General features: G+C 42.8%; 1 protein-coding gene across 1 annotated transcript in view; it reads left to right on the forward strand.

The window, feature by feature from the left end:
- Nucleotides 1-12,423, forward strand: part of LOC140186828 (copine-8) — a 338,594-nt gene that overhangs the window by 271,222 nt on the left and 54,949 nt on the right. The window contains exon 14 of the mRNA XM_072241442.1: nucleotides 11,778-11,824. Within this exon, the coding sequence (XP_072097543.1) occupies nucleotides 11,778-11,824 (47 nt within the window). The remainder of the gene's footprint in view (nucleotides 1-11,777; nucleotides 11,825-12,423) is intronic.

Genomic DNA, 12,423 nt, shown 5'->3' on the forward strand with positions numbered 1-12,423 from the left:
AGGTACAGTCGACGTTTCGGGTCGAGACCCTTCGTCAGGGCTAACTGAAAGAAGAGCTAGTAAGAGATTTGAAAGTGGGGGGGGGAGGGGGAAATCCGAAATGATAGGAGAGGATAGGAGGGATGGAGCCAAGAGCTGGACAATTGATTGGCAAAAGGGATATGAGAGGATCATGGTACAGAAGGCTCAGGGAGAAAGAAAAGGGGGGGGGGGGAACCCAGAGGATGGGCAAGGGGTATAGTGAGAGGGACAGAGAAAGAAAAAGGAGAGAGAGAAAAAGAATGTGTGTATATAAATAAATAACGGATGGGGTACGAGGGGGAGGTGGGGCATTAGCAGAAGTTAGAGAAGTCAATGTTCATGCCATCAGGTTGGAGGCTACCCAGACGGAATAGAAGGTGGTGTTCGTCCAACCTGAGTGTAGCTTCACCTTTACAGTAGAGGAGGCCGTGGATAGACATGTCAGAATGGGAATGGGACGTGGAATCAAAATGTGGGGCCTTTGGGAGATCCTGCTTTCTCTGGCAGACAGAGCGTAGGTGTTCAGCGAAATGATCTCCCAGTCTGCGTCGGGTCTCACCAATATATAGAAGGCCACATTGGGAGCACTGGATGCAGTATATCACCCCAGCTGACTCACAGGTGAAGTGTCGCCTCACCTGGAAGGACTGTCTGGGGCCCTGAATGGTGGTAAGGGAGGAAGTGTAAGGGCATGTGTGGCACTTGTTCCGCTTACAAGGATAAGTGCCAGGAGGGAGATCAGTGGCGAGGGATGGGGGGGACGAATGGACAAGGGAGTCGTGTAGGGAGTGATCCCTGTGGAAAGCGGGGGGGGGAGGGGAAGATGTGCTTAGTGGTGGGATCCCGTTGGAGGTGGCGGAAGTTACGGAGAATAATATGTTGGACCTGGAGGCTGGTGGGGTGGTAGCTAGGGACAAGGGGAACCCTATTCCTAGTGGGGTGGCGGGAGGACGGAGTGAGAGCAGATGTGCGTGAAATGGGGGAGATGCGTTTGAGAGCAGAGTTGATGGTGGAGGAAGGGAAGCCCCTTTCTTTAAAAAAGGAGGACATCTCCCTCATCCTGGAATGAAAAGCCTCATCCTGAGAGCAGATACCCTGGAATGAAAAGCCTCATCCTGAGAGCAGATGCATCAGCCCCTTCTCACAATTAAAAACGCCATCCCTTTCTTGCAATTCCTCCGTCTCTGCCGCATCTGCTCTCAGGATGAGACTTACAGCAGTGCAGAATAATACCATAATTTGATAAAGAACAGACCATGGGCATGGTAAGAAAAAAGTCTCAAGTCCCGATCGACTCCTAGAGTCCCTGATAGCAGGCGGCAAAAAGGGAGAAACTCCCCTGCCGTAAACCTCCAGGCACCAATAACTGACAACTGCTGATGCATTGGAAGCACCCGACCACAGCCGACTGAGTCAGTCCGAAAACTTCAAGCCTCCGACCAGCCCCTCCAATGCAGCCTCCCGAGCGCCTTCGACCTCGTCCCGGCTGCCAAAACAAGCAAAGCCGAGGACTCAGAGGCCTACTCTTCCGGAGATTCTGGACCACACAGTAGCAGCGGCAGCGAAGCGGGCATTTCAGAAGTTTCTCCAGATGTTCCTCCGCACTCTCAGGACTGTCTCCATCAAATCAGAATTGTGCACGGTATCTACTTAACAAATATCATTCCGGAGCGGCCGCGCATGCTGTGTCGCGCCGCCATCTTCTCCTGCTCCTCCTCCTCTGTTAGGAGCTCTTTTGTGACACTTTCGTACACAGATCTTTGATGCCCATCAGATTATTCAGCCTCACTTTTCATTTCCCTATGTTGCCAAAAATCAGCAGTGGAATACTGCAATCTCCAACCAAACTAAACAATGATTCATGTGTTATAAACTTGATCAGCCTTTTGAAAATTGCAAGGAAAATGAATTAAAGTGTCACCCAGGGCACAAAAAATTACTTAAAGGATTACCAGGATGGATACATACCTGGTTCTTACTAAAATGAGAGAAAATAAATGGTGTGGGACTCGATGTTTGCAAGAGCACAGTTAGACTGGGATTAACTTGCTTGGAGCAGAGAAGATTAAGAAAAGATTTAATTGGAGATTTACAAGTTGATGGAAAGGGTGGACTGTAGGGAGTGGTTTCATTAGCAGAGGACTTGAGGACCAGAGGGTGCAGATTTAAAGTTTGGACAGAGGATAAAACAGCAAAGATTTTTTATGGAGATGAATGTCTGCTTTTGTGCTATTTCAATTGAAGAACTTTACGACTGACTGGGTGAGCAATAGAGTCAAACAATACAGAAGCAGGCTATTTAACCCACTGAGTCCGTGCCAATGATCGAGCACCCAATTCCCATAGTCCTACATTAGTTCCCATTTTACTCATCCCCTCCATTCCCAGCAACTCCTCTTTACCCTCCAATTCTCTGCTGCCTTCTTCCACCCCTACCTCTACCCGCTTCTGTCATTCACGTACTTGAGGGCAGTTTACAGTAGCCTATTACCTTACCATTCAGTATGAGGTTTAATATCACCAACATATGTCATGAAATTTGTTGTGTTTGCAGCGGCAGCACAATGCAATACAGTGGCCTCATTTTCGGGAAACTGGGACACCAGTTCCTGTTGGATTTGGGTGTTTTTATGATCCAGAGGTTCAGAATCCAAGAATGAGGCAAAAAACTTGTTGCCTACGGCTGTTTTATTAAGTGTTACAAGAATGAAAGAGTGAACAAAAGAGAACAGAGAACAAGGAAGTTATGGTTGTCTTATACAAAAAAAATTATCCCTGACTAAAAAGATGATAACATTCCAGTGATATCAAATAACCCATAGAGTAGCCAGATTCAAGTGGCAGGACACCTGCTGCAGGAAAACTAAGAAGCTTCTCAAAAAATACAGAAGCCTCTCTACTATAATTACTGGAAAATTCACTGAACATTACACACATACCCTTCGAGGCTACTTCATTAGGTGCCTCCTGTACCTAATAAAGTGCCCACTGAGTGTATGTTTATGGTGTTCTGCTGCTGAAGCCTGTCCACATTGAGGTTCGACGCGTTGCACATTCAGAGATGCTCTCTGGCACACAACTGTTGTATCACGTGGTTCTTTGAGTTCCTGACGCCTTCCTATCAGTTTGAACCAGTCTGGCCATTCTCCTTTGACCCCTCTCATTCACACGGCATTTTCACCCACAGAACTACAAGGAAAATAACAATTCTACACCCTTTTCCAACAAGAGGAAACCTGCAGGTAGAATGTACATACCCCACACAGATAGCACAGGACTGAACTGTGAGATAGCAAGTGTACCAGCTACACTTTGGTCATACCTGAACCACCAAACACTCAGAAATGTATGCAGCTAATCAAAATTTGCAGAGTTCATCATCTGACCTACAAGAGTCACCATCGACTGTGATATCGGATTCTGTAACACTATGACATCACTCTTTTCCTCCAGTAAAAAAACTCTTCTTTTCCCACTTCTATGTACTGGCAAAATTTACCATATCTACAGTGGCTTATCAAATAAACAGATTACAAAGCTGGTTAAAAAATAATTCAAGACTGATATCAAGTAAAACTTCATGCATTACATTGTCAAGCCCTGATAATGGTAGGGTAGGGGGAAGCTGGAGTGAATTCAGTGTTAAAATGATGTAAAAGGACTGAAATTAAATACGACAACTATGAAAATAAGAAATACTATAACTTGTGATTTATCTTTTTGAGCAGTTGTAGCACTGGCAATCCAAAGCTAAGACTTCAATTAATCAAAAGAATCAGAATGGTTCTTGTCAGTACTGCCTTCTCCACTCAGCTTTCAGGCAAATATCTGTCCCTTAACACCCATCTCCTCGTTGGAAATAAAAACATACAGCAGATGGTGTAGTGGTTCGCTCAACGCTCTACGGTACAGGTGTCCCGGGTTCAATTCCCGCTGCTGCTGTATTCTCCCTGTGACCCTGTCAGTTTCCTCTGGGTGCTCTGGTTTCTCCTCACAGTCGCAAGGAGTCCCAGTTGGTAGGTTAATTTGTCATCGTAAATTAGGCTGGGATTATATAGGGGGAATGCTGGGCGGCGCAGCTCAAAAGGCCTGAAAGGGCCTACTGCCCGCTGTAGCTCAATAAATAAATTTAAAAAATGAAGAGTGAACTATTTTTTGCGGAGTGAGCCAGGAGCAGAGTGAAGGCTTAAGGGCTTCAGCTGAACGGGCTTAGGCAGAAACGGGAGAGGCGAGGAAGGTTTGGTATTCATTTTTTGTTGTTATTTGAAGAGAGGGGGAAGTATGAGTGTGAGGGCAGCTTCTTGTTCTCGGTGCCGGATGTGGGAGGCCCTGGAGTCTCCAAGCCTCCCGGACGTCCACATCTGCGCCAAGTGCGCTGAGATGCAGCTCCTAAGGGACCGCGTTAGGGAACTGGAGCTGCAGCTCGATGACCTTCGTCTGGTCAGGGAGAGTGAGGAGGTGACAGAGAGGAGTTACGGGCAGGTGGTCACACCGGGGCCACGGGAGGTAGACAAGTAGGTCACGGTTAGGAGGGGGAAGGGGAGGAGTCGGGTAATAGAGAGTACCCCGGTGGCTGTGCCCCTTGACAATAGGTACTCCTGTTTGAGTACTGATGGGGGGACAGCTTACCCGGGGGAAGCGACAGTGGCCATGCCTCCGGCACAGAGTCCGGCCCTGTAGCTCAGAAGGGTAGGGCAAGGAAGAGGAGGGCAGTTGTAATCGGGGACTTGATAGTAAGGGGATCAGATAGGCGATTCTGTGGACGCAGTCCAGAGACCCGGATGGTAGTTTGCCTCCCTGGTGCCAGGGTCCGGGATATTTCTCATCGCGTCCAAGATATCCTGAAGTGGGAGGGTGAGGAGCCAGAGGTTGTGGTACATATAGGTACCAATGACATAGGTAGGAAAAGGGAAGAGGTCCTGAAAGGAGAGTATAGGGAGTTAGGAAGAGAGTTGAGAAAAAGGACCGCAAAGGTAGTAATCTTGGGATTACTGCTGTGCCACGCGACAGTGAGAGTAGGAATGCAAGGAGGTGGAGGATAAATGCGTGGTTGAGGGATTGGAGCAGGGGGCAGGGATTCAAGTTTTTGGATCATTGGGACCTCTTTTGGCGCAGGTGTGACCTGTACAAAAAGGATGGGTTACACTTGAATCCTAGGGGACCAATATCCTGGCGGGGAGATTTGCAAGGGCTACTGAGGTGACTTTAAACTAGAATGGTTGGGGGGGGGGGAATCAAATTAAAGAGACTAGGAGAGAGGAGGTTAGTTCATAACAGGGGGATGAGAACAAGTGCAGAGAGTCAGAGGGGTGTAAAATGAGGGTAGAAGCAAAAAGTAGTAAGGTGGAAAGTAAAAGTGGCAGGCCGGCAAATCCAGGGCAAAAATCAAAAGGGCCACTTTTCAACGTAATTGTATAAGGGCTAAGATGTTGTAAAAGCAAGCCTGAAGGCTTTGTGTGTCAATGCAAGGAGCATTCGTAACAAGGTGGATGAATTAAAAGTGCAGATTGGTATTAATGAATATGATATAGTTGGGAATCACAGAGACATGGCTCCAGGGTGACCAAGGACAGGAGCTCAACATTCAGGGATATTCATTATTCAGGAGGGATAGACATGAAAGAAAAGGAGGTGGGGTAGTATTGCTGGTTAGGGAGGAGATTAACGCAATAGAAAGGAAGGACATTAGCCTGGAGGATGTGGAATCGATATGGGTAGAGCTGCATAACACTAAGGGGCAGAAAACGCTGGTGGGAGTTGTGTACTGGCCACCTAACAGTAGTAGTGAGATTGGGGATGGTATTAAACAGGAAATTAGAAATGCGTGCAATAAAGGAACAGCAGTTATAATGGGTGACTTCAATCTACATATAGATTGGGTGAACCAAATTGGTAAGGGTGCTGAGGAAGAGGATTTCTTGGAATGTATGCGGGATGGTTTTTTGAACCAACATGTCGAGGAACCAACTAGACAGCAGGCTATTCTAGACTGGGTATTGAGCAATGAGGAAGGGTTAATTAGCAATCTTGTCGTGAGAGGCCCCTTGCGTAAGAGTGACCATAATATGGTGGAATTCTTCATTAAGATGGAGAGTGACAAAGTTAATTTAGAAACAAAGGTTCTGAACGTAAAGAAGGGTAACTTTGAAGGTATGAAATGTGAATTAGCTAAGATAGACTGGCAAATGGCACTTAAAGGGTTGACGGTGGATATACAATGGCAAGCACTTAAAGGTCGCATGGATGAACTACAATTGTTCATCCCAGTTTGGCAAAAGAATAAATCAGGGAAAGTAGTGCACCTGTGGCTGACAAGGGAAGTTAGGGATAGTATCAATTCCAATGAAGAAGCATACAAATTAACCAGAAAAAGTGGCTCACCTGAGGACTGGAAGAAATTCAGAGTTCAGCAGAGGAGGACAAAGGGCCTAATTAGGAAAGGGAAAAAAAGATTAGAGAAAACTGGCAGGGTACATAAAAACTGACTGTAAAAGCTTTTATAGATATGTAAAAAGGAAAAGACTGGTAAAGACAAATGTAGGTCCCCTACAGACAGAAACAGGTGAATTGATTATGGGGAACAAGGACATGGCAGACCAATTGAATAACTACTTTGGTTCTGTCTTCACTAAGGAGGACATAAATAATCTTCTGGAAATAGTAGGGGACAGAGGGTCCAGTGAGATGAAGGAACTGAGGGAAATGCATGTTAGTAGAGAAGTGGTGTTAGATAAATTGAAGGGATTAAAGGCAGGTAAATCCCCAGGGCCAGGTGGTCTGCATGCCAGAGTGCTTAAGGAAGTAGCCCAAGAAATAATGGATGCATTAGTGATAATTTTTCAAAACTCTTTAGATTCTGGACTAATTCCTAAGGATTGGAGGGTGGCTAATGTAACCCCACTTTTTAAAAAAGGAGGGAGAGAGAAACCGGGGAATTATAGACCGGTTAGCCTGACATCGGTGGTGGGGAAAATGCTAGAGTCAGTTATCAAAGATGTGATAACAGCACATTTGGAAAGCGGTGAAATCATCGGACAAAGTCAGCATGGATTTGTGAAAGGAAAATCATGTCTGACGAATCTCATAGAATTTTTTGAGGATGTAACTAGTAGAGTGGATAGGGGAGAACCAGTGGATGTGGTATATTTGGATTTTCAAAAGGCTTTTGACAAGGTCCCACACAGGAGATTAGTGTACAAACTTAAAGCAAATGGTATTGGGGGTAAGGTATTGATGTGGCTAGAGAATTGGTTGGCAGACAGGAAGCAAAGAGTGGGAATAAATGGGACCTTTTCAGAATGGCAGGCAGTGACTAGTGGGGTACCGCAAGGCTCAGTGCTGGGACCCCAGTTGTTTACAATATATATTAATGACTTAGATGAGGGAATTAAATGCAGCATCTCCAAGTTTGCGGATGGCAGTGTTAGCTGTGAGGAGGATGCTAAGAGGATGCAGTGTCACTTGGATAGGTTAAGTGAGTTGGCAAATTCATGGCAGATGCAATTTAATGTGGATAAATGTGAGGTTATCCACTTTGGTGGCAAAAACAGGAAAACAGATTATTATCTGAAAGGTGGCCGATTAGGAAAAGGGGAGGTGCAACGAGACCTGGGTGTCATTGTACACCAGTCATTGAAAGTGGGCATGCAGGTACAGCAGACGGTGAAAAAGGCAAATAGTATGCTGACATTCATAGCAAGAGGATTCGAGTATAGGAGCAGGGAGGTACTACTGCAGTTGTACAAGGCCTTGGTGAGACCACACCTGGAGTATTGTGTGCAGTTTTGGTCCCCTAATCTGAGGAAAGACATCCTTGCCATAGAGGGAGTACAAAGAAGGTTCACCAGATTGATTCCTGGGATGGCAGGACTTCCATATGATGAAAGACTGGATCGAGTAGGCTTATATTCGTTGGAATTTAGAAGATTGAGGGGGGATCTTATTGAAACATATAAAATCCTAAAGGGATTGGACAGGCTAGATGCAGGAAGATTGTTCCCGATGTTGGGGAAATCCAGAACGAGGGGTCACAGTTTGAGGATAAAGGGGAAGCCTTTTAGGACCGAGATTAGGAAAAACTTCTTCACACAGGGAGTGGTGAATCTGTGGAATTCTCTGCCACAGGAAACAGTTGAGGCCAGTTCATTGGCTATATTTAAGAGGGAGTTAGATATGGCCCTTGTGGCTAAAGGGATCGGGGGTATGGAGGGAAGGCTGGTACAGGGTTCTGAGTTGGATGATCAGCCATGATCATACTGAATGGCGATGCAGGCTGGAAGGGCCGAATGGCCTACTCCTGCACCTATTTTCTATGTTTCTATGTAAAGCAGAGGTGATTGTAAAAAATATCAAACAGAAACAACTTACTTTGTATCTTTTGAGTGTAAAATATGTAATGGGATTTATGCAAATTGCATTGACATTGCTTCATAAGAGTCATTATGGAATCTAAACATAAAAAGCATTTAATATTTTATAAAACTAATTGATGTTGCTTGAACTGCTGTAAGTTGTAACTTTGTGATGATAGTGTTACCAGCATACTTGCCCCACAGGTTTCATTCAGAAAATTAAGGGATTAATATTATCCATAAAATATTCATGGTTTATGGAAGGAAGAATACTATTCACATATTATGATCTCTGATTTTGCTGTTTTGTTGTGCTTCTACTATGACCCATGTTCTAACACTAATAACATGAGGGATTTGGACTGTGTAATATGGCATTTTTCTGTTTGCCCTGCAGGTAACTTAAGGAACTCAGACATAATGCTTAAATCTCATATGCTTTTAGCACAAGCTGGCCAGAAACCAGCACTGAAGTAACTACACATAAGGGGCAGCAATAGCAGAAAGCACAAATGAGGTTTTAAACATTATGATATACTTTTTCGAGCAATATTAAGTTTCTGGGGTGTGTATAAAACAACATTCTTTCATGAAGGTTTAACATGGAGGAATTGAAATGCCTGTGACTAAATTACAAATGGGTTGATGGCCTATTATACAACTCCAGTGATTTTGCTTTCTATTAACACTCTCAGAAAAGAAAAATTGAGCATAGTTTGAACTAAGCTGGTGATTATTTTGTACTTTTGCGTAGAATGCACTGCTAGCGAAGATGGTAGAGGCGGACACAATAGGGTCTTTTAAGAGACTCTTAGATAGGTACATGGAGCTTAGAAAAATAGAGGGCTATGCACTAGGGAAATTCTAGGCAGCTTCTAGGAGTAGGTTACATGGTCGGCTCAACATTGTGGGCCAAAGGGCCTGTAAATACATAGATTTCTACGTTCTATGTATCTGGATTTGTACATTTTCACTATCCTTCGGACTTGCTATGTTGATTTTACGGATTTCTTCTATCTTCCATGGGAAATTCAGCCATTTTTACCCCAATGTTTCATGCAATAGTTTTCTTATATTTTCTGGCCCAGTTTCAGGTGCAGGAGTTGAAGGTTTCAGCTTTCCATGTGTTGTTGGTGAGCTTCCCAGAGTGTGAAGCAGGGGATGGCTGTAGCATGCCCTGGAGACCACATGCTCTGTACTGAGCTTAATTTTCTGAGAATACATGAAAAATGTTTTAAGTATGCCTTTAAGTCAATTATTTACAAAAGCATTCAAGATTTTTTCCCCAAGTAATATCAAGCTTAGTGTTGCTGTTGCCCTTCTAAAAGAAAATAGTTTAGATTATGTCATTTCGTACTTCATACACCAGCTGACAGAAATTTCTGGAAAAGACAGGAGAAAGTGAGAACCTGTCATAGAATCTTCGAAAGATATTGCCACCTAATAAGTTCAAGTTAATGAAGTTTGGACTTATCCCTATAAATGCTGAAATACTTTAAACTTACTTTGTTAATGAATTTCACCACGCAGACATTTGGGCAAGTGTTATACCCAATGTGTCCAAGGGATAAACTCGGACAACAACCTGATTTTTTTTGGAGTTTTTTTAACCTAAGATGATAGTAGAAGAAAGAACCCATATCTGATTTTGTAGCACCGTCTGATGTTTTTAAATAAAATCATTCCAATCATTGTTCATGGGAAAACGAGAGCTCCTCTGTTTCCCATAATATAGAAGATGCCATCAGCTCACTGAGTCTTTGCTAGTTCCTTGATGAAGAATCATTTCCATTCACTGATATACAACTCAAGATGAATTTTAGACCATGCTCATTTTAATATTTTCAGGTCTCTCAATGAAATCTGATGAATCTAAATATTATCTTGTGAAGGAGTGCAGGGAAGACCAACAAAGGAGTTGGAGGCTGTAATTGTGCATTTGGGTGGGATAGTTTTGCTGGACAGTTTTCGAGAGCAACATACACATTCACTTTTCCTCATCCTTTAGTACTTTTTTAAAGATCAGAAGTTGGAACATAAAGAGTACTGTACATGCCAAAGAGGGACCAACTTCCTGTCTAATAATTGTGGTAGCCAGGTGTTTTGCTCAGAATTAGGAAGGAACCTCCTGAACTTCCTGACTTTACAGTACAGTAAGAGTAGTGGTTCCCAATCTGGGGTCCATGGACCTTTTGCTTGATGGTATTGAACCATGGCATAAAAAAGGTAGGGAACCCCTGCATTAAAACAATCTTCAACTTCACAGGGGAATTTGGATGAAGAGCAAAATAATAATCAATACTTACTATGTCAAGCAACATCACTGAAGGGGACAATAGTTTTAATAATGCAGGTCTTTGGTTTCATTCTCAATCCTTCTGACTTGTTACTTTCAAATGATTTTGGAGGCCTTTCAGTCCCAAGTCCTGACCCTTTGCACTTATTTTTCTGAGTTTTCTTTCTCCATTATTTTACAGCTCTCCTATTGTTACTCTTTATTTTACCTTAAGTCCTGACCCTTTGTGCTTATTTTTCTGAGTTTTCTTTCTCCATTAGTTTACAGCTCTCCTATTGTTACTCTTTATTTTACCTTAAGTCCTGACCCTTTGTGCTTATTTTTCTGAGTTTTCTTTCTCCATTATTTTACAGCTCTCCTATTGTTACTCTTTTTTTTTAACCTTAAAGCAGCAAAATAAGTAGTTTCAAATTAGGGAGAAGATTGAGGTGGTAACTACATTGATCAATGGTGTCCTTAAAGATGGTAAGGTATTTTGAAACAGGAAAAGAGATCAATAGATGGAATAGAATATTTAGGTTTAGATGCATAATGAATCTTTATGTGTAGGTAACTTCCTCCTATAATGTTGCTACACGGCTCGTAATCCAGATTCTGGCCAGCAAAGAGGTCATTTGCAATTCCTGGCACTCAATTAATTGAAATGAACTTCTTGATTGGACAAGCTTGTTCGTAACTTGTCAAAATTAAATGTACTTTGATAATGAATTTCCTTTGAATGTTGAATCTTGAACTTTAAATCAGTGACAAAAGAATCAAATGGCTCATTAAAGGACATGTTGCTGAGTCAGTAGCAAGGAGTCTTGTCACAAGAAAAGGATTATTGGATCATGTTTTCTGGATACTTGTGAGCAAAGTGAGTGAAATGGATGGCTCCATCTGACTTGATTCAAGTTCATTACCTTTTCTTGTATGGTTGCTCATTATTGTGTAAGTGCCACGATATAATGTGTGCATGTTTTTAAAATGTGATGATATCTAAAAAGTGCAAGGGATAAATTTTGTTCTATTACAATTTGCTTTATGAAATTAGATAGGGGAATTTATAATACAAGAGGCTTATTGGACAATTTTGGTCATATAATTTGAAGCAATGTTTTGTCTTTTAGGACACAAATCAATTTCACAGTGGCCATTGATTTTACTGCATCGAATGGTAGGTAGAATGAAATTTTATTTTTTTTAAATCAGTTCATTACTTATTAGACATTATTATTCTTTGACAGTACTGATGATTTACATGTGTAGCATAGAATAATAGAAGTTATTGTTTATCAGTAATATTTTACAAAATTAAATGTGCAGACTGGTACCAAGAAAGATAACTTTTCATGGTGGCAGCAATTTGCAGAAATGAGACTTTTCAATTTGAAGACAGCTGTTTCTTGAACAATTCCTAACAGGTGAAAATAGAATTATCACCTGGTAGATGGTAGCTTATGAAGGGCTACTTTGGTGGAGATCAGAGGGATGAGGAGTTTGGGGAGGACAATGTGCTGGGCATGAGGATCTAGAGTGGTATAACAGCAGACAAGAGATGGGCGAGTTTAGTGAGCTAGTCGTCAACTTTGACTGCTGCTGGAAGGGAGCATCTTAGCAATTACCAGGAAATTGTATCACGTTTGCAGGAATATCTGTATTGTTTTCCCACTGGCTTCACATTGATGGAATTGGTCTTGTAATAACCCCTGCTCTTTCTTAATTGATGCACCACTGGCACCTGGTGAATTCCACGTAAGTGAGTGTCCTGGCAAA

This window comes from Mobula birostris, chromosome 23 (assembly GCF_030028105.1).
Source record: "Mobula birostris isolate sMobBir1 chromosome 23, sMobBir1.hap1, whole genome shotgun sequence".
In the NCBI taxonomy this organism is placed as follows: Eukaryota; Metazoa; Chordata; class Chondrichthyes; order Myliobatiformes; family Myliobatidae; genus Mobula; species Mobula birostris.